Source organism: Stylophora pistillata, chromosome 7 (assembly GCF_964205215.1).
Source record: "Stylophora pistillata chromosome 7, jaStyPist1.2, whole genome shotgun sequence".
NCBI lineage: Eukaryota > Metazoa > Cnidaria > Anthozoa > Scleractinia > Pocilloporidae > Stylophora > Stylophora pistillata.
In genome coordinates, this window is record NC_142525.1 from 31,713,578 (window position 1) to 31,736,206 (window position 22,629).

Here is a 22,629-nt window from a genome sequence, read left to right on the forward strand (position 1 = left end):
ACAGCAAGTTTTATTGATTCACAATCATATTTGTCACTGACAAATTTAAAAAGTACACAGACGACATCGCACTAGCCAGGGGATACGTATATCACTGAGATCTCTCGTTCAGTGATATGTGTATCCTCAACATATCTCGGGGTTAAGCATATTACGGAAATCGTAGTAAGTGATATGTGTATCCCTTGGTAAAGCAAGCGCTGTTGTCTTTCTAGCAAATTACTAGCTAAGCTTATATATGGCTTGTAAGTGTATTATTCATTCCAAATTGACAGACGACAGCGAGTTAGTCAGGGGATACACATATCACTGCGATCGCCGTTCAGTGATATGTGTATCCCCAATACATCTAGGGGATACAATGTGGATACGCATATCGCGGCAATCGCAGTCAATATGTGTATTGTTATTCAGTTGCACTGTGATCTTCTTCCGTTTATATTTTGGATCGGAAACTTTAAAATATAAAACCACAAAATTTATTCCTCGTAGCCATGTTTTCTTTGAAGCTCTAAGAGGCCCAGGTGCAAAGCTTCAGTGTTTTGTGTATCCCTACCAGGGTTACACATATCACTAGTGATATGTGTGCGGGGGTACACATATCACGGGGGTACACATATCACGGGGGTACACATATCACTGCGACACCGAAACTAAACCGAAACTAAACCGAAACGACATGCCCGTTGAGTGATCTGGTACTGACTCGGCCAATCCCAGCATTCATACTGACCCCACCAGTATTAGCAAAGTCGCGTATTAGAGGTAGTATGGTGTTATTCGTTTGGTGAAAACAATCCTCTGATTTTCAAACAGCCAAGAAAGCATTACTGATCAAGAATATTTCGGTATGTTAAGCTTACATTTACGAATGTAATCGTTTTCGATATGGTTATCCTCAATGAGCGATCTTAACAAATTTTAGTTTAATAATTTGCATCTTTCGCAACTTGACTTCCGGGATTTCTCAGGAACTGAAATAAGCCTTCTGTTAAAATATCGCTTTGTGAAAATCAGAGGATCTTTTTCCTCCTTCTGTCTTTATTTTAATTGAAGTGATGTTTATTTGGGCTCAGTTTGCGCATAACTGTCAACTGGTGTTACGGAAATTTTCCAACTTCATAAAATTGTTACCTTAGGCATCATAACAGACCTTTAATTGAGTGGCTATTTGGCTCTGTAGCTACTCTTTGCAAGGTAATATGTCTCTTTCCCGAAGCATTTTCACTGATTCGGAAAGGCTGGTAACATTCTTGATGGGGCATAAAGAAAATGCTGTTGCAGGATGCTTCGTTTTGTCTTGTTTCTCAAGTTCAAGGGTTTCCATTTTCATTTTCTGTCGAGATCTATATTTGTAAACCTGACGCTGAATGATTGCGTAAATCAAGTTTTCAAAGCCACAAAATGGATGGGGACAAAGTTATCTCTGAGAGAGAAAGGGCACTTCTAGAAAGGATTGCTCGGTTGGAGAAGAAACTGGAAGGATGTCAGTCCCAGATAGGTCAGTAACAAATATCTACATCTATTACATCGCTGGCAGCACCCGCGGGCACTACGACGCGAATCCTAAGTTCTGATTGGCTACTCGAGCAGGCAAGATGGGTTCATATTGCCCGCTTGTATTGATCCCGCGCAAGAAAAAAAAAAATGAGGAGTGGACTTACAAAGTTCGTAGTTCTTGTACAATGTCAGCGAAAGCGGAAGCGGCAGAAGACGGTCAAAACAAAGAAAACATAAACGACTCTCGTCGGTTAATTGTGCAACAAACCGCGCCGTTGGAAGTCATTAATAATGATTCTTATTACCGCGAAATCGTTTTGCTATATAACAAACCCTTTATGAACCAGGCTGGTTCGGACAAGATGGCCAACCATCCAACCATCTTGACCTCACGCTTGGTTAATAACGCATATATATTGTAATAAAGGGTGTAATACAAAATTAATGCCGAGTCGACAAACCCGTCTCTAAACTGCTCTACACTTATCACAGAGGAATCAGTAGGAAGAGATCCCGCTAACGTCTAAGTATTTCCATCCGTCGTTTCGTTGTTCTATACTTGAAATACCCAAATAACAAACGATAAGTTTTATTTTTTTTTTTTGCATTTGCGCTTGGTCGTTTCTTATTTAAGGTTTTGTTCTACTCGTGGAATAATATTAAACAATGTGGTTTCTCATTTTTCTGCAGATATTATTGATGATCAACGTCAGCAACTGGAAGAAAGGGCAATCAAAATGGAGTCTGCGTTGCTAACAACAACCAAAGAACTTTCAAATGCGAGAAAACAAGTGAGTTATTTCCTCTCTATAATTCGTATTGGGAAAATTTCCACTTGTGTATGTTGAAATAGGTGTTATTCTCTTCCGCTGATTTCTACCTAGAAATATCCAACGCTCCAAATTGAACCCTTATGATTGTTTAATTCATAGCTGAGGGAGAAAGACATGTCAAGTAGTCATCTTGCAGAGAAACTTGAGTCCATGACACAGCAGATAGAGGAGTACAAGGTATGTTTGAAGATCTACGTTGCAACTCTCTTAGGTGAAATAACGTGCTGTGCTGACCGTTGTTAATATATTCCCCATGATTGAATATTTATTCTGTTAATTCAAGCCTCTTCCAATTTGATTCAGTTGGATATATTTTGTTCTAAAACGTCGAAAAAAACAGGGGTATTTCACAAGTATGTGAATGTTAACGTATCACAAGAAAGTTCCTCGATTGAGCTACAATGGCGGAACTCCGCACAGGTTCAAACTCCAGCTCTCACTTAAAACATTCATGCTTTCATCAATTTTCAATCGCGGCAAGGAACTTCAAAAAGCAGGAGGAAAGAAAAATGATTGGAACCCCATCAGATACACTGACTTCGAAAATCTGATGTGTCGGTGAATTTGAACGAATGTGCAGCGGAACGCAGCCACACCTACCGCCATGTTTTCTTTTTTTCACAGAGCCTTCTTTTCGAAGAAAGGGAAAAAACTAAACACAGTATGGAAAGATTGGAAACGGTCCTGTCCAGAGTCGAGGCTGAGATGACTTCGCGGAAAGAGTTTCAAGGCTTCCTAAACGTAAGACAAGTTTTATTAGAATTAAAAAAAGTGTCATTTTGTCCACTTAGTATTGCAAATGTTTCCACCTTGGAAAAACTTATACGAGTATTCTCATACTCCAAGGTGACCTTATATCTTTCTAGGGAATCACGGAAAACATTGTCTATCTTCCACGATGAAATACGGACATTGTTAACTTGATCGCTATGGATATACATACAGGTCACAGACACTTAAAATCATGCTGTAGAGGCGAAGTATATGGTTATCATAAGATTACCATACGAGTTAAGCAGAGACGTATTTCTTTCCTTTTGTGACATAAATTCTCATCGAAAAGAAACATTTGCACGTTTTTGAGAAATTAGGAATCTCAAAATCACAATTGCGCTTCCTATATCGAGGAACTTTCAATCGAGTGTCGAAAGTAATGCGGTATTGCTTTGGGTTTTCCGTTTACTTTTAGTCACTCTGTATATTGGACCAGAAAACTTGAGCCAGGCCATTCACTCGACCAATCAGATGCAAACTGGAAACCACTCACGACTTGATCACTCGCGCTTTCCCGCGCTTCTATTTTAATCTGCTGTGATTGGCTTATATGATGTTAGTAACCCTAGCTTCCATCAGCTGTTTTGATTACCTTAGTTTTAGCTTTTCAATGCTCAATTCAAGGCTTCACTTATACGCGTATTCTTCTCAATTAGCTTTAACTTGTGTTTTTCTGTTTTGGCAATCGCAGGAGATGCTTGTTGCTGTTAAGGAGGAGTTACACACTCCGCTACAGATTGTCTTCAACAAACTGACGAGATTAGAAAATACACTTCACGAGTCGCCCCAAGAAATGACCCATTATAGGTGTCAAGCTGGGCCCAGTTTTAAAAAGGTTCCATATTCGCCGGATCCAGGATGCAGGGTCCTTCAATCAGAAGCAGCAAACACTGCTCAGGACGTAATGAAGGAGCCTTCTCAAGCTTCATCCAATTTCCAATCACCCGGTGGCTCGGCACTGGCTAGCTCGAAACTTTTCACCATTGGACGCGCAGATCCAAATGAAGAAAAAGAAGATGAAATTAACTTGTCTCCAAGCAAGAGATCTCCCAGTAAGCAAGGAAATACCTTCCTGCAAAAGCCTGATTCCTCTACATCATACACTGAAGATGTTCATTTTGAGCCACTCATACCCCTCCCTGAACGAGTTGAAGTACAGACTGGAGAGGAAGATGAAGAGGTCATGTTCAGTAGCAGAGCCAAGCTGTATCGCTATGACAAAGATGTATCTGCTTGGAAAGAGCACGGTATTGGCATATTAAAGATTCTGTATAACTCAGAGAAGGGACGTAGTCGAATATTGATGAGACGCGAGGCAATCCATAAGATTTGTGCTAATCACTTCATCACAAATGATATGAAATTAACAGAAAAGAAAGGCACGACCAATGCGTGGATTTGGAATACTTTTGCTGATAATTCAGAGGAGATTGAGAAGCAAGAGCAATTGGCAGTGAGGTTCAAAACCCAAGATGAGTTCCTATTGTTCAAGAAGAAGTTTGAGTACTGTCAAAATTTACCAAAGAAAGATACTTCTAACGTACATAAAACGGCACAATCCACAAACAAGAAGACTTCCGCCCTCATGGGTAAATTTGCTGCAAAACCTGGCTCTTGGTCATGCTCTGTGTGTTTAATTTCCAATGAAGAACATACAAGTGTGTGCATCGCCTGTGGAGCTGCCAAGTTGTCAGGAGTAAATGCAGCTGTCTCCCGCCCTGAGGCTTCCAAGTCTGGTTTTCAATTTTCGAGTGGAGCAACACCAAGTAGTTCACCACCACTTGGTTTGCAAGGAAAACCTTCATCTGAAGGCCCATCTTTAGTTACAAATGTCGATGCAGGAACAACATTTGCCGTTGTGAATAGTGGTCTTGAAACATCGGATGGTTCCTCAATCAGCTCCTCTTTTAGTTTTTCAATAGGAAAAGATGCTAACAAAATTATTCATACTAGTTCTACCGGGTCGCAAGTTGACTTTGGAAAGAGCGGCGTGCAAACGCTGAATACAGCCTCGAGCAGTTTGCCAATTAGCTTTTCACTCAGAGAAAATGGTACCAGAATAGAGAAGACAAGTTCAAGTAGTTCGCCATTTGTGTTTGGTACTTCATCAGACGGAACAACTCATAACAAGGCATCTGAGTCCGAAGAAGGCGCTGTACCAATTCAAGTGTTTGGTGTATCCTCCACTCTGCCAGCAGGGACAAAGCCTCCAATGACTCAACCATTTGTGTTGGCGCCCTTTGGAGTCCCTGCTAATGCAGACAAATCAAACTCCCCTACCTTCACTTTTGGCTCGTCAGGCATGGCTGGAGCATCATTTCCTTCCTTGTCGACAACAGAGAAAGCTGCCTTTGAAAACACTCTGTTGTCTACCGAAACGTCTGTGTTTGGTGGGACACCACAACTGGCTGATCCCGGCGTGCCATTTGGTTCCTTTAATACTGGGAAGTCCCCATCTTTTGATCCAGATTTATCTGCATCCGATAAACAGGCGGATCCTCAATTAGGCGAGAAAAATGAGGGGGACAGTCAAGTGCCACTAAATGTTTTAGAGCATGCTTTGCAGGGTCAAACTTATCCTCCGTTTTCATTTAGTACGCCCACCACCAATCTAGGAATTTCCGAGCAGAAATTGTTTTGGCAACAACCCACTGGTACCTTTCAGTTTGGTCAACTTCAGTCCCTTCCACCTCTCGGTGGAGCTAATTTGTGGCACCGGGGAACAGGGCCGCTCTCGGATCCTGCCAAATCACAACTTAAGGGTACTCCACAGACGCCAGAAATGTTCCCTCAACCGTTTACACATTCTCAGATGCAAGGGGCATTTACTTTAAGTAGCAGACCCGACATGGACTTTTCTAGCAGTGAGTTACTTCGACGCCTTGCTGCTGCAAAAGAACAGCAAGAATTAGTTACTCCAGACTCCCCAGCCGGAGGCTATGACTTTACACCTTATGTTGTTGACGAGCCAGGAGAGGAGTTTTCCTTGCATGGCACAACCGTGCCTACATCGTTTGTAGCAGAAGAATATGACCATAATCATGATGATGATGATGTTAAATACATTGATGACACGGAAGATTCTGACGATGAAACCATAAGTTACTCTGCCACCGACGATGAAGAGGATGAATTAGATAAGTCTCCCTCGAGAATGCCAGCCATGCAACCATCTCAAGTGCAGGTACAGTTTCAATCTGGTAAAGGAAATGTGGTAACGACCCCAGTGAAACCAGTTCCGATTCATTCCGTCCCATCAGAGAACATTGGGCCTGCCACTCTTCCTTCTCACGTGACTGGGAGACGTTTTTTGACAGCTAAGAGTCCACTTAAGGCAACAAAAAAGCAAGACGAAGACTGTGTTCTCGTTTATGAAGTTCGTGCCACAATAGGTGATCGCGAGAAAGCATGTCGCCTTTGTCTACCGGTAAATTTCTTCAATTATACTAAACACGCACCTTGCAGTGGATGCTATGGTTATGGGATATCAAAAGAGCCTATGATATCAAAGAACGAGAATGAAGCAAAGGGCACTGAGTATAAAAGTATAAGTATAAGTATACCCTAAGTATACCCACCTCACATGTGTTTGGAGAGTCCTCTGCGGTTGGTCAACTGACATTTTCATCTCTAAAGCCCAAAGAAGACGATGCATTTTCCATGACTCAGGAAAGAGAGAGCTTTAAACCATTTCAAGGAGCTGGTAAAGAGTTATTTGCTGAGACTAGTGAAGACGTCGAAGGGCAAGATGACGATAAACTTCACTTTGAGCCAATCATTGCTCTCCCAGATGAAATTCATGTTGTGACAGGTGAAGAAGGTTTAGATGTGCTGTTTTGCGAGCGAGGCAAGCTATACCGTTTTGACAGTGATTCTAGTCAATGGAAAGAACGAGGGCTTGGAGAAATGAAGCTCTTACAGCATCCAAAGTCTGGTCAAGGAAGAGTGCTCATGAGACGGGAGCAGATAAAAAAATTGTGTGCCAATCATTACATCAGTGCTGGGATGGAACTCAAACCCAATGTTGGATCAGATCGTTCTTGGATGTGGTTCACTCCAGCCGATTATACCGAGGGTGAGGCGAAACCAGAGAGGCTCGCCATTAGGTTTAAGTCTGAAGAAATTGCTGGAAAGTTCAAGGAAGTATTTGATGACCTCAAAGAGACATTACCCTTAGAAACTAGCCCTGCAAAGGAGGCAGCTGGTAATGAACAAGGAACTGGTTGTGCACTTTATAAGCAATTTTTGTCGAGGTTTGCTCCTGCTCCAGGTTCGTGGATATGTGAAGTGTGTGACGTTGATAACAATGCCGAACATTTACAATGCATTGCATGTAACTTTGGTAAGACTGCAACAGAACCTCAGGGAACAATGTCCAAAGCCAAGGAAGAAAATTTGAAATCTTCAGGACCAGTGTCGAATGCTGTGGTCCTTCAATCAGAAGCAGCAAACACTGCTCAGGACGTAATAAAGGAGCCTTCTCAAGCTTCATTCATTATCCAATCACCTAGTGGCCTGGCACTGGCTAGCTCGAAACTCTTTACTATTGGACGTGGAGATCCAAACGAAGAAAAAGAAGATGAAATTAACTTGTCTCCAAGCAAGAGATCTCCCAGTAAGCAAGGAAATACCTTCCTGCAAAAGCCCTCAACGATACCTGGAAAGAGTAACCTACCCAGCAGTCTTCCATTTGGTGGAACAACACCTGTGAAGTTCACCTTCAGTTTGACAGTTTCACCTGGGTCATTATCTCCCAAACCTAAATCACCATCATCACCTGTGACGCCGTCCTCCTCTGAGAACCCTGGCCGTGGAGAAGATGATGGTCCATATTTTGAGCCACTGACACCACTTCCTGCTAAGGTGGAATGCCGAACAGGAGAAGAAGGTCAAGAGGTGCTTTTCTGTCAACGTTGTAAATTGTTCAGGTATGACGGTGATACATCGCAGTGGAAAGAAAGAGGTGTTGGCGATATCAAGATACTTTGTGACTCGAAATCTAATAAAAACAGGATTTTAATGAGGCGTGAACATGTCTTGAAACTCTGTGCTAACCACGTGATTTCTACGGATATGATGCTGAAGCCTTTTCCAAACTCCGATAAGGCATGGCTCTGGACAACACTTGCTGACTTCTCGGAAGAAGAAGCCACAGCAGAGACTTTAGCTGCAAGGTTTAGAACAAGTGAAGTTGCTACTAAATTCAAAAAAACCTTCGACAGTGCTGCACAGTTGCTTGTATCTAAACCAGAGAAGGGTCTGTCTTCATCAAAACCAGAAAACGAAGATGATGAAACAGGTGATGATAACCACGATGGACCACATTTTGAGCCGATTATTCCTCTTCCCGAAAAGATTGATGTCAAAACTGGTGAAGAGGATGATGAGGTAATTTTTTCTCACCGAGCCAAGCTATATCGTTTTGTTGCTGAGGACAAGCAGTGGAAAGAGCGAGGAGTTGGGGATATAAAGCTTTTGAAAAATAGACAAAGTGGAAAGATGAGAGTTCTGATGCGGCGGGATCAGGTGCTTAAAATATGTGCAAATCACCAGATAACCGCTGACATGAAACTACAGCCCAATGCAGGTTCAGATAGATCGTGGGTGTGGAGCACAATGGCAGACTTTTCAGAGGGGGAATGTAGAGCTGAGCGACTTGCTGTGAGATTTAAATCAGAAGAGACAGCCAAGCAGTACAAGGAAAAGTTTGAGGAATGTCTCGAAATGCTAAAGCACCCGACACCAGTGAAACCACACATAGAACCCAAGACCATAGATACCAAAGAAGATCTTATGTCCAAGTTTAAACCTGCTGAAGGATCGTGGGAATGTACGGTCTGTATGGTAAACAACGATAGTGATAAAGTAGCGTGTGCAGCTTGTGGAAGTATTAAACCAGAAGCAAAACCAAGTCAAGGCCAAAAGAAGGAAGTGAAATCGTCTTTCCTATTTGGATCTGGAGCCTCATCCTCCGGCGGGAGCTTTACGTATGGCTTCGGTGTATCAAGTCAAGAGGGTGATACGAAACCAGTTTTCACTTTTGGTAGTTCGAACCAAACATCGAGTCCAAGCTCGGGATTTTCAGTCACCTTTGGTTCCTCAAAGCAAGGAGGACCTGGGAGTGAGCAGCATACAGAGGACTCCAATAACAGTCTCTCCTTATCAAATGAACAAAGGCCTGATGAAGAAGCTGATGACTCCAAAGATGACCACAAACACCAAGAAATTTCGAAAAACCAAACATCAGTCAACCTGACCAAAGAAGAGGGAAAAAATGAAGATGCCGGGAAAGACATCATGACGAAGTTTAAACCTGCCGGAGGATCGTGGGAATGTACTGTCTGTATGGTAAACAACGACAGTGATAAAGTATTGTGTTCAGCGTGTGGAAGTATTAAACCAGGAGCAGAACCAAGTCAAGGCCAAAAGAAGGAAGGCAGATCGTCGTTGCTATTTGGATCTGGAGCCTCATCCTCCGGCGGGAGCTTTACGTATGGCTTCGGTGTATCAAGTCAAGAGGGTGATACGAAACCATTTTTCACTTTTGGTAGTTCGAACCAAACATCGAGTCCAAGCTCGGGATTTTCAGTCACCTTTGGTTCCTCAAAGCAAGGAGAGCCTGGGAGTGAGCAGCATACAGAGGACTCCAATAACAGTCTCTCCTTATCAAATGAACAAAGGCCTGATGAAGAAGCTGATGACTCCAAAGATGACCACAAACACCAAGAAATTTCGAAAAACCAAACATCAGCCAACCTGACCAAAGAAGAGGGAAAAAATGAAGATGCCGGGAAAGACATCATGACGAAGTTTAAACCTGCCGAAGGATCCTGGGAGTGTGAGATCTGTATGGTGAACAACAACAGTGATAAGGTCGAATGTGCAGCTTGTGGAAGTGTAAAGCCAGGAGCAGAAGTCATTAAAGAACAAAGGCAATATTCAAAATCACTTTTTCCATTTGGGTTTGGCGCCTCGTCATCTGGGGGAGTCTTCTCATTCGGCTCTAGTGGAACCGCTCAAGGCGATCCAAAACCAGTTTTCACTTTTGGCAGCCAGAACCAGACTTCCATTCCAAGCTCTCAAGTTCCATTTAGGTTTGGCGCCTTAGGTCAAGGAGGAAAGTTGGGTGAACTGCAAACTAACAAAGATCCTAAAGCTAGTTCCTTGATTGACTCAGCAAGCAATAAAGGAACTGATGAGAACAAAGATGATCTAAAGCAGATTATTAAAGAACGGGTAGATGTCAAAGAAGAAGCTCGAGTGGATAAAAGCAGCACAGAAGAGAATACATCGAGCCTAGAAAGGTCAGTTGTGCGAGTTGTGTTTGACATCATGTTGAGATCGTATTCTAGTAACTGAAGGATTTCCGAAATAAATGGACTGGGTAACTGAGGGATATTTCAAATGCAGTGTTCGAAGTGAATTGTCTGTTTTTTACAAGGTTTTTTTCCCATCTATGATCTTGCTCCACCTTTGGGACACGCATGAGGATAAAGGCTGATACATGGGACGCAGGAACGGGAATCTAGGTCCGATTCTTAAGAGATTATAATAGTTTTTTTGTTTTTGTATTTGTTTTTTTAAGCACAAAATAGCCTAAATAGAACATATAGGACACGTTTACCCGTTATACTTCCAAAATCGAAGGTACATGTATTCATAACTGATTCAAGTGTAATTATTATCGAAAGTTTCGATCCAAAAATCCACCAGACATTTTCTTCTTTTTTCTGCTACAGTGACAAGGACTCTGCCCTTGCCCTGCAAGACACAAAAGAAACTTTGCCAAACGAGGAGCTAAAGTTTCTGTTTGGTTCTCCCAACGTATCGTCATTGTCAGTCCAGTCAATAGCCAATTCGTCTCTGACTAACAGTCCGTTTGGGCAGAAACCAAAATCCGGTAATTCTGCTTCTGGGTTTTCGGGATCAGGCACCAAACTATTCACATCCCCATCTTCGGCAGACCGTTATGAGTCGACAACGGAAGAGGACCACGAGGGTCCACACTTTGAGCCGATAATCCCTCTACCTGAAAAGATCGATGTTAAGACAGGGGAAGAGCATGAAGAAGTGATGTTCTCACACAGGGCAAAGCTATATCGTTTTGTGGCAGAGGACAAACAGTGGAAAGAGCGAGGAGTTGGGGATATAAAACTTTTGAAAAATAGGCAGAGTGGAAAGCTAAGAGTTCTGATGCGGCGGGATAAAGTGCTGAAAGTTTGCGCCAATCATCAGATAACCGCCGAAATGAAACTACAGCCTAATGCAGGTTCAAATAGATCGTGGGTGTGGAGCACAATGGCAGACTTTTCAGAGGGGGAATGTAGAGCTGAGCAACTTGCCGTGAGATTTAAATCAGAAGAGACAGCCAAGCAGTTCAAGGAGAAGTTTGAGGAATGTCAGAAAATGCTCAAGAACCCAACAGCAGTGAAACTACAAGTAAAACCTAAAAGCATAGATTGGAAGGAAGATCCTATGTCCAAGTTTAAACCTGCTGAAGGATCGTGGGAATGTACTGTCTGTATGGTGATCAACGACAGTGATAAAGTAGAGTGTATTGCTTGTGGAAGTATTAAACCAGGAGCAGAACCAAGTCAAGGCCAAAAGAAGGAGGTCAAACCGTCGTTTTTATTTGGATCTGGAGCCTCATCCTCCGGCGAGGACTTAACGTCTGGCTTCGGTGTATCAGTTCAAGAGGGCGATAATAAACCAGTATACACTTTTGGTAGTTCGAATCAAACACCGAGTCCAAGCACAGGATTTTCATTCACCTTTTGTTCCTCTAATCAAAGGCGAAATTTGAGCGAATATCACACCAACAAAAACTCTTAAGCTGATTCGTTACTTGAGTCGGCACGTGATGGAAGGAGCTGATGATACCAGAGATGATCAGACCCAGACTGTCGGTTCCAATAGGCAAACTCCCGATCCAAGCCAGAAGTCAAAAGGATACTTAAATTCAGATCTGGAGCTACTGGAGGCTCTTGTGGAACAAGTGTAGGTGACAAAGAAGTTTCCACTTTTTGCAACTCTAAGTAGTACTTTCCAAAAGGTCTGGAAAGGAGCAGACTGACAGCAATTTTTATAAAAATAACGACACATTTGAAACTAAATTTATAAGACATGTTTCGGTCGTTCAACGACCATCTTCAGTTGAGAGTAGAACTGATTTGAAGTTACATTTGAGTTTATAATGTACAGTAAAAACCCGGAAGTCAGAACCTAAAAATTAAGAACCTGTTGGCCTAAAATTTGCCATTTACACCCCCTATAAACAAGAACCTATTTAGCCTAAGAAAATTAAAATAGGTTCTTATTTTCTAAAATCATATAGTACATTACAGGTACACTGAAATTATTTACTGTAATCATAATCGAAGAAAAACCAGATTGCCATTGCTGTAAAACATGACTTTCTTAAAAAAAATTTGTGCAAAATATGTAGTTACTAAATATAGGACAATTACCAACTTGTTATGCAGGTGTGTTTTTCTCCAAGAATAAGAACCTGTTTTAAAAACCTAAATAGCCTAAAATTTTGTTAAGTACCATTTATATAAGAACCTGTTTAGGCTAACTCCTAAAAATGTAGGTTCTTACTTGCGGGTTTTTACTGTGGTACCAAACAAAAGCTATTGAAAGAATACCCAAAGGTAACAAAAGAGTGTAAAAAATGACGGGTTAATTAGAACGAAAGAGTTAAATTAACGTGATATAATTGCTTGTATTGTTTAAAGAAGGTTGGTCCCAGGAAATATGTAGCGCTTCTTTTATCTTGACCAAAACTCAGATCTCTTCGAATATACCTGCTAGTCTTTTTTCAAATTACCCTATGTCGGCCCCTTCTCTGTTATAGCACAAAACAGATTACGTAAATTACTTAAACGTTATTGTAACAATCTCGATGTTAAGCTAGCCTTTTCCTCCTTCAAGATCCGCGACATGTTTGGTGTGAAAGACCCTGTGCCTGTCGAACCTCGTTCGAATGTTGTTTACAAGTTTACCCGTGCAAGCTGTAATTCTTGCTATGTCGGCGAAACTAGCCGACACCTTTCGACACGCATTCGCGAACACTTAGACAGGGACACGACCTCCCATATCTTTCAACATCTTCAACAATCCCAAACATGCCGCAATTCCTGCTCTGCTGAGTGTTTTAAAGTTACAGATCGTGCGACCACAAGATTCCAGGTCAAGATAAAAGAAGCCCTACATATTTCTTCGGACCAACCTTCTTTAAACAAGCAATTATATCACGTTTGTTTAACTCTTTCGTTCTAATTAACACGTCATACCATACACTCTTTTGTTACCTTTGGGTATTCTGTCAGTTTCAATAGCTTTTGTTTAGTACTACAATATAAATTCAAATGTAATTTCAAATCAGTTCTACTCTCAACTGAAGATGGTCGTTCAACGACCGAAGCATGTCTTATAAATTTAGTTTCAAATGTGTCGTTCTTTTTATAAAAATAGTAGTTTCCTGGTGAATTTGAATTTTCATTATCAGGGGGAAGGTTTCAGGTTTGACTCCACAGGAATAACCTCAGCCGAAGAAACAAAATTATACTCCTTGTAACTCCAATCGAACAAAATAGCACCGTTGTTTTAGTGTGGGCCTGGAACATCATTCTGGTTTCAAAAGGTCTTAAAATAGTCTAGCTTGGTTCAATTCCATTCATAAATTTTTGTACCTCGGAGGAAAACTTAAGGGAACTCACCCGGGAACCTAGGTTTTGATCTAAATCTGCTGCATTACTGAGTAGGAGAAACGGAAATATAGGGTTGATTTAAAATTTGAAACTCGAGAGAGTGGAGTTGAAGACATGCAATAGCTGTCAAATTAACATTATCACTGACATAGAAAAAGGAAACACAAGACTTTTAAATACTTACGGCTACATTCAAACGTTTATTTTGACTTGAGGAAATAAACAAACAAAAGTCTTTCTTGCCAAGTTTATGAAAAATTAGCGTATTGGACATGTACAAATGCAAAAAAATTTTAAAGAATATTTACAAGAGACAAAAAATGATTCCTTGTATCTAAAAATAAAGCAAAAGAGCTCAAAACTGCGAGATACATTGAAAATAGCAATGAGTACAACGGTAAAGGCACACTTTACAACAGCTTCCTCTCCTATACAAACTGTATCTAATCTCTCAGGTCAACGGAGAAAATATATCAAATACAAGAACAGTACTCTCCTCATATTGACTCCAACTCTCTCTGGACTCTTTAACCTCTCTCACTGAACAAAAGTGATCTTAGTCCTGTTGGAATTGATTTGCCAGACATTCAAGTCTTCATACTCCCCAAGACAGGCATCAAATTGATCTGGCGTGAAGCCCTTTGTCAAACATCGTTGCTGTACGTCTGGGAGTCTAAGTTGAAAAAAAAAAGCATTTATCACGTAAGAAATTATCAAGTAGCTTGTTGGCATTGTTCCCATCAATTCACCCCCAATTAGAAATCTTGAGATCCCCCTCCATTATCGTCACAACATTCATATCACTTGCACCCCTTAAAAATATGCAACCTTTTTAGCTGAAATTTGTTTAACCTGATTGTGCAATGGTAATTTAATTCTAATCACTTTATTCAAATAATTTTCAAATGACTTACTTTACACTGCTGGCATCTCCAGCCATTTCTTTTATAATTCCATAAATCGCATCAACTGGGTTTACAGTCCTGACAGAGAACAGATACACTGGTTCAGCTAAAAATAAAATGTCCAACAACACAGAACAAATCTATTGCTTGCTTAATCAAAGACCTAATATCCAGGTAACTAAATGGGTATAAGGGAATGAGCTTTTAAGGTAACCAAGTTAGCTTCTGACAGGCTTATTGCCCCATCTTCCAGGGAACCCTAATTCCATCTGGTGCTCACACCATCTGCATGATTCCAATCTCTATGGTACCCTCCCTGAAACGTAACCCTTTCCACCGTAACATCAGTATGCATATTCTCCCTACTGTTCTCTATACATTTCCTAAGATGTTGACAAGGAGAATTTATTTGACAAACCCAAGCGTCTTTAGTTTGCAAAAACTAGTTTCGTTTGTAGAGACTATTAAAAGAATTTTAGTTTTTACAAAGACGAGAGGTGAAAGTTTCAGGAATATGATCATTTTCCTTCTTCTCTTAACTTTAATGTTTGATTCAGCAGTGACGCTGTGAAGAGAAATAAGATGCTAATCAATCCTAAGGGTCAAACGGCTAAGAAATAAATCAAGAAAGAATTGGGCTTGTATTTGTATTCATAGCTCCTGTGTGACCTTCAGTGTCAGCACTATTTTGGTCAAAAGTATTGTAATTATTGCATATCTTTTAAGTTGCTACTTGTTGATCAAGTGGATGTCTCACCTTGTTTTAGTTTCATCTTCAATTAAGGAAGCCTTAGACATTTCCATAAGTCTCATTGCTTCATTCACATCTTCCTTCTCCACCACATCTGCCAAACGGAGACGAGCCTATAGAAATGTAACAAACACTGCATTTTTTACTATAAATAAATAATATATATAATATATAATAATAAATAAATAAATATATAAATACGGGGGCCCACATGTAGGACTTGTACCATTTTTATGTGAACATGTCATCTAAACATATTTTTTCAAGTACAAAGGGCAGAGTTAACCCTGGCTAGCCCCTCACAGTTTCTTTGTGCTATCCCTATGGGAATTTACTGAGAGGACTAAAACCTTGAACAAAACAAAATGGAAAATAAAATTGACTATTAAACCCTCCCAACCTTCCTTATCCCAAAAGAGCACATTTGTTTTATCACCTGATGGAGTTTTCCCTTCATTTTTTTTCCAGGCTGTTAGTTTCTTGCATATATTACAATCATATGTGTGATAATGTTAATTAACATTTCTGGTTTTTCTCTGTATGGGATCCCTCACCTTAAACTAGCACTTGAATGGGAAAAGGTTACTCTTCACAATCTGTCTTATTACTCTTATTAAAATAAGGCACCTAAGGAAAAGTCACAGGAAGTACTGTAATTACAAGTACTAACCAAGGCAGTTGCAAGACGCAGAACAGCCAGAAGTGTTCTTGCTGAGGTGAAAGTTGTGTCTCTGTTGGTCCTAGCTTCCTTTCTCATTTCCACATATGCACTGACAATGTAATCTGTAAGAGCCTCAGGGATCAGAGGTTGTTTTTCCTTGCAGGCAGCAATGTAACGCCTGTTAAAAAAAAAAATTTGTTATGACTGAATGAAGCAAAAAGTGCACCTGCATTCAGTCCTAAAGGGTTCTACAATCACATTGTTTTCAATTGCGAGTGAATTTTAACAATTGTATTTAAAAACATACTCCATACACCAATACAAAATAATGTTCCAACACATGGTACTGATAGAAAGTGTAGTAGTGTTTTCACTCATCTTTTCCTAGATTAATTGAGCAAACACTCACAAATTTTCACAGTTCTACTGTCAAATGTTCTATCAAAAGCCTTATTTTTGATACCAGAAACTTTTTCATCACTAAAATCTTCAGAGGTACATTTAGATCTTTCAATGTGAGGGGGAATTAGAAGAAATACTTTTACATACCTCATGAGGTTCATGTCCAAAGATGTAAACTGCATTGGAGGGTGTGAGCTGTGCTGATGGACATATGTGATGTGCTGTGCTAATCTGTAAAAAAAACAAAAAGAAAAAACAAAAAATAAAATTATGCAGCAAGACAACCAAGCTTTAACATCATGTATCTCTGTAGGACTATTTGGAGGTAAGCAAATACCATTTGTCAATTTTATGGCCTGTGCTCTGCTAACAAGACATAAGCTGTATTTTATTTTTTTTCACTTGGCTGAGGTCTACCACTACACTTTTAATTTTCTTAAGTTCAATGTGTACGTGTAATAATCTGGATGAGGTAATTCCTGGCACCATGCTTGGTTAAAAATTATCAAATTCATTTACCCTTGGAAACCACAATCATACACATCAGTGAAGAAAATCCAGGGGGGGGGGGGGACAACCCCTCACCTTAAGTCATTATCTCTATCTGGTTTATCCTGAATCAGCCAAAGCAAGTCAAATCTTGACAACAGTGCTGCTGGGAGCTGAATGTTCTGTTCTGCAGATTTCTTTGGATTATATCGTCCATATGCTGGATTAGCAGCAGCCAGGATAGACACTCGTGCATTCAGGCTTGTCATGATTCCAGCCTTACAAAACAAGAGGTTAATCAACATGTAACAATCACTCATAATAAATAGTAAACTAAAGGTAGTTTCTAAGCCAAGTACTAGGGATCATGTCCACCTTTGATGATTCATTTTGAAGAGAAAATTGTGAATATGCAACAGGTGATCCCTGAAAATTGATTTTGCGACCCAAATAGCTAGAACTGCAAAAACATATTGGCCTTCTCACCTTGGCAATGGAGACAGTCTGTTGTTCCATAACCTCATGGATTGCAGTTCTGTCGGAATCCATCATCTTGTCAAATTCATCAATACAACAGACTCCCTTGTCTGCCAGCACTAATGCACCTCCCTCTGAAATGATCAATCAATGAAGAATTGATAGAACCTGTGATCTGCATTTTGTTAAGATTCACCTTTCTTGTATCAAGGTATTTGGCACTTGCACTATCACAATGCAAGAAATTTTGTACTATTAAAAGAGAGTACTCAAGTTTGCTCCTTGCAATTTAGATTCAAGCACAAGATAGGGATGTTTTATCACATTTAAGAGCAGATTCACTTCATTTCACTGTCTTTGTTCACCATGCAGTGTACATTGGTACTGAGAATTTTTAGGTGCCGCACTGCCGATGACAAACACATATCAGCCACAGGTGATTTTCCCTGGTGGCTTAGTTGTAAGGATAGTCACCTTCCACATGAATGGGCCATAAGGCTTGTAGATCTTACAGACAAAAATTTACAAATAATTATATTACACACCTAGAATCATTTCTCCCGTGAGAGGATCTTTCATGACAGCAGCAGTGAGACCTACTCCTGAGCTTCCACGTCCTGTGGTGTACTGACCTGCATAAGAATAAATTCAACAACATAAGAAATAAAGTAAATGTAATTTTGTAGGAGGCAGTGTGGCTGAGTGGTTAGAGTGTCGGACTTGTAATCCGCCGCTCCCGGGTTCGAGTCCCACCCTGACCACTGGATTTGTTTCACGGTAGCCCCGAGTTCAGATCCTTGGCCACGCTTGTAAATAGCCAACTGGTTTGCCTCCGGCCAGTTGGGGTTCTTAATCATGTTCTTAATGATGTTATGTTCAATTTAGACTATTTGTTTCATGTGTTTGCGAGGACCACAATGGAAACTACCGGTTCACCAGTAATTGTGTAATCCTATAAAAAGACTTCTTCAGAGAGCAATACAAAATGACCAAGGAAATTATACTTTTAAAATATGAAAAAAAAAAAAGTTTAAAAATGCTAACTGGAAGAAGTAAAACAATTTCAATAGTTCCTTTAACAAATGAATCTGAAGTTTAGTCACTTACTGCGAGGTGCAAGCCTGTCAATGTATCCCAGCATTTGACTCTTTGCTACACCTGGGTCACCCATTAGAAGAATATTTATATTTCCTGAAGGATGGAGAAAGATAATCATTTTCAGTGATGACTCGTTGGCATACTTATCAAGCAAAAGTTTTACAGGAAACAAATCACAACAATAGCCATATCGCAAGAGGAAAACCTTCCACCTCTGATTTTCATCCCTTGAGGAGTACAGTCTACACCTCCAACCAACAACAGCAGCAAAGCCTTTTTGATATCTTCGTGACCATAAATTTCAGGAGCAAGTGACGAGGCCAGCTTGTCATAAAAGTCTGCTTCTGCAAGAAAAGAGTACCTGTCATGAATAACTAATTCAACATGTAGCAGTGTCATCATCATCACCCTCACTGTCATTGTTGTCATCACCACAATTGACATATAATGACTCTTTATCATATCAATACATTTTACAAGCAAAAAGGGTGAAAATCATAAGAATGTATGGTAAAAAGTAAAGAGATGTGCTTTTGTGATCTTGGTGGTGAGAGGGTAAAGTAACCACTAATGTAGGTGTGTACCAACTAATCAAGTTGATCAAAGTTATCCTTGACAAAGAAACAAACAAAAGGAAAGACAGTTGCACTCTACCACTGTATTATGATCATGATTCAAAAATACAAACCTTCGGACAAAGCCCTGATTTCTTCATCACTCAGCTCTTCATCACCCAGTTCATCATCTTCTGTCTTGTTCATTTTTACAATTCTCTGAAGCAACAAAAAGAAAAAATTACAATCAATTTGATCCTATTTAACTACACATTCAAGACAAGTGCAAGACTCTGAAAAAAATTTTAAGCCCCCTGCCCTCCATTAAGAATCAGACCCCAGGCAGTTCTGGATTTTAAAAATCAATCACAAAACAGTAATCTTTTTAGATATGTAGATTCTTCTGAAACTTACATGAGCCTCTAAGAATGTTTCTGATAACAATCCCTGAGTAAGCTGTCTAAATCCTGTCTTCATCATAGGAAGGAACACTCCTGTAGCTGCAATGTGATCCCCTGGTACTGCAAGCCGAGTTGTTTCTCCCTTTGCTATGACTGTCATAGTCCTTGGGATGTTACCCACAGGAACTTGATCACTGTGTTCTTGGATTTTTAGCTCTTGGAATTTGACAAACTTAGAGCCTCTTGTTTGAAGGTAAAGACGACCACCAGCCCTGAAAAGGAAAGATTAAAACGAGATTTTTGTCAGAAGTCTTAAAATTTTGCTAGCACTTAACAGTGTACTCTCATATAGAATATGTTCAGTTGTTAGTGGAGTTTTAGTTTTCCTTCTTGTACAACAACTTTTCTTGCTCATCGGCCCCTTTACGCTGCCCCATAAATGCCACATCAACATCCACATCAAAAGAATACAATGCACAGTTGTACTTAACACAAGCTAATAAAATATAAAAACAAAACAAGGTTGAAGGGATGTACAGGTTTATGATGAAATTTCAAGACTAACTTGTTAACTTTGCACTCTTCACTGGGGCACATCAGAAGTGGCATAAATGTTTGTGATGAAATCTGGAAAAATAAAATCAGTACCCAACATCTCAGCCACACGAGTACAGACAAAGGATATCTTAAAAACTCTCTTAAAATTTTCAATCATGTCTCAGATCAGAAAACAACAAACAGTATACATACTGGCTGATAAGACTCTGCACCGCATTGATCACAAGTGTATGTTGCTACTTCAACAACTGGTTTTACTTCTGTGCACCTTGTGACAATTCCACGCACCACAACAAGTTTACCAATGTTGTCAGCTTTTACTTCACGCACAGCACTACCCTTGTGTGTGCTTAGGTGCTTAAAATACACCTCACTAGAAAAAAAAATTTTAAAAAAAGGAAAGAGAAAGGTTGTTAAAAACTGTGATATTCTGGAAACCCTATGCCAAGGTAAGTTGGAACCCCACAGGAGAGAAAGACCATCAACTCTTTACACCCCCTGCATCAGTATGCATATTCTCCTTACTCTTTTCTAAATAATTCCTTTGAACGTGGAGAATTCCCCTAGCAATCAAGGCTTCTCAGTTTGGCGATCATTCTCCTAATTCTCATGATCTTAAAGAATGATTCAGCAGTAGTACTGTAACGAGAAATGAGATGATGGTCAGTCTTAGAGTTTAAAGGGTTAAAGCACATGAAAAAGAAGTAATTTGCTTAACAAAAAGTTCTGTGTTTCCTGCACCAAAGTTTGGGCCCCCTATTAAAAATTTCTAGATCTACCTCCCCTTTGATAGACACTTACTATCTCCTAAGAAGCTCTGGAGGATATTTCTTCCTTGGGTCTCTTGTCTCTGTATCATTTCTGTTCCGCTGCTCCAACAGAAGACGATGTTCAATATACACATCTAAGGCATCTTTCACTTGAACCTTGTAAGACACAAAATTGCGTGAATTATAATAGAACTATTGACAGAACTGCACCATGCACTCACCAACAGGGAAAATTGTATCTAAATTATCTAAGTTTGTCATTTGAAAATCAACTTTGTTATATTTGTAATCCTCGTTTCTTTCTGGTTTATAAACTGTTTATTTCGTGTTATTTCTGCTGAGGTACAGTGTAGTGATCAGTAAAGGTTTCATTCTTCTTAAAATCCAACTATTTCAAACTTATTGTCCCTAAATATTTGCTGCAAGGGGATGTGCATTCTTTTCACTAGTAAGTGAAAATACAACTCTAAAATTTACATGACTATAACTGTGCAGTAGTTTTCAGCTTTGGTTCAACAACCTCTCTGCCAACAACGCTGCTAATGTGATTTATGTAATTATATTTCTGAACCCCTGTCCCACATTGTACCTCTCTCTCCTTGTAGTCCGGTAACATTTCAAACACAGCATCCTCAAACAACTGTTTATAACGACGTGCATTTTCCACAATGTTTTCTGACAACTCAGGATCAATCTAAATGCAAACAATTTATATATAAAAAAAAAAAGTTGTTAAAACGGTTACTTGCTGAATTTCTCTTCATCGTGCTAACACTCGTAAAACCATGTCGAGGCCAATACTAATAAAGGACATTTACTTTTCTGGTATGGACTTAACTCTTAGAAGTAACTGCTTTCACATCCGCCAGCTTGATTTTCAAAAATAAACTTGGAATACTGATGTCTTACTTTGAATAGTGTACTCCTCGAGTTCTCCAACTTTCGTCAACGCTTCATTATGTAATCAAAACGAATTTGAAAGAACCATCTGAGCTCTTGAGGAATAAAGTAAGAGCCTAACCGTATTTGACCATTGCAAATAACCTAATGATGAATGTCCTGTCGCATGCAGGCAAAAACATATGCTCAATTGCTAACCCAATTAACTTAGGATTCGGATCAAAGTCATGCTAGCATAATCGATCAAACGAGGTGCCTTACCTCGGCGATATCATCCAGCTCGATCAAGAGTTCTACCTGTTCACGATGGGCAATTTTAACCTGGAAAAAGAAAATCATTACGAAACTTTATCTGAAGAACTTAACAGGATAACCAACATTCAACATACTCGACCATAAATCTATTTCTTGTTCGTTGCGTAAACAACAAAGGCAACAAATTTTGAACCACCTTATGACAAAATTGTTTACTGATTTCTACTCACGAGTTGTTCTCCGTATTTGAAGTGTTTTCCACTGTCTCCGTCGAGGTAAAACTCTGCGAGAAACCGCTTCGCTTTGTCTGTAACAAGACCGATGCAGATTAAAACATATGACGCCAACCTATCCTTTCAAAATCACTGTAATAGCGATATAAGCACTAGAGGAGATAAAAAATTGCTTGGTTACCTTTCTCTGCTTGATAATCGGGCATATTCGAAGCGGATTTTAAATTATGAGGCAAAAAACGTGCTTTACTATGAGCCTAAACCGAACACTTCATCTGCTCGAAAGAGCGTCTTGTAACATGTGACGAATTTGGCGCGAAAACCTCAGGACCTTGCTGTATTGTGGGTAGAATGTT

At 39.9% G+C, this 22,629-nt stretch overlaps 2 protein-coding genes across 2 annotated transcripts; one reads left to right on the top strand and one right to left on the bottom strand.

The window, feature by feature from the left end:
* The first annotated feature begins 722 nt into the window (after positions 1–722).
* On the top strand, positions 723–14,065 carry LOC111330257 (E3 SUMO-protein ligase RanBP2). The gene is given in 8 exon segments (XM_088728989.1): positions 723–848; positions 1,345–1,501; positions 2,191–2,291; positions 2,433–2,510; positions 2,958–3,074; positions 3,799–6,670; positions 6,673–10,411; positions 10,847–14,065. Coding segments are annotated over 7 exon segments (8,097 nt in total). The 5' UTR covers positions 723–848; positions 1,345–1,404; the 3' UTR covers positions 11,940–14,065.
* On the bottom strand, positions 14,000–22,605 carry LOC111330559 (DNA replication licensing factor mcm7). The gene is made up of 19 exons (XM_022935434.2): positions 22,455–22,605; positions 22,271–22,347; positions 22,047–22,106; positions 21,475–21,579; positions 20,917–21,041; positions 20,308–20,488; positions 20,123–20,184; positions 19,571–19,829; positions 19,291–19,375; positions 18,815–18,946; positions 18,612–18,695; positions 18,050–18,136; positions 17,514–17,638; positions 17,124–17,305; positions 16,686–16,769; positions 16,146–16,314; positions 15,482–15,588; positions 14,734–14,802; positions 14,000–14,492 (listed from the first exon to the last, which is right to left on the bottom strand). The coding sequence occupies exons 1-19, from the start codon at positions 22,477–22,479 to the stop codon at positions 14,357–14,359; spliced, it is 2,154 nt and encodes a 717-aa protein (XP_022791169.2). The 5' UTR covers positions 22,480–22,605; the 3' UTR covers positions 14,000–14,356.
* Between the last annotated feature and the right edge of the window lie 24 nt (positions 22,606–22,629).

Bases quoted from the DNA above. Each gene is read 5' to 3' on its own strand.
- LOC111330559 (XM_022935434.2), bottom strand. From the start codon at position 22,479: ATGCCCGATTATCAAGCAGAGAAAG. The intron at 18,696-18,814 runs GTGGAAGGTTTT...TCCATCCTTCAG, and splicing joins TCAAGGGATGAAAATCAGAG to GAAATATAAATATTCTTCTA. The intron at 15,589-16,145 runs GTTAGTACTTGT...ACATTTCTATAG, and splicing joins TGCGTCTTGCAACTGCCTTG to GCTCGTCTCCGTTTGGCAGA.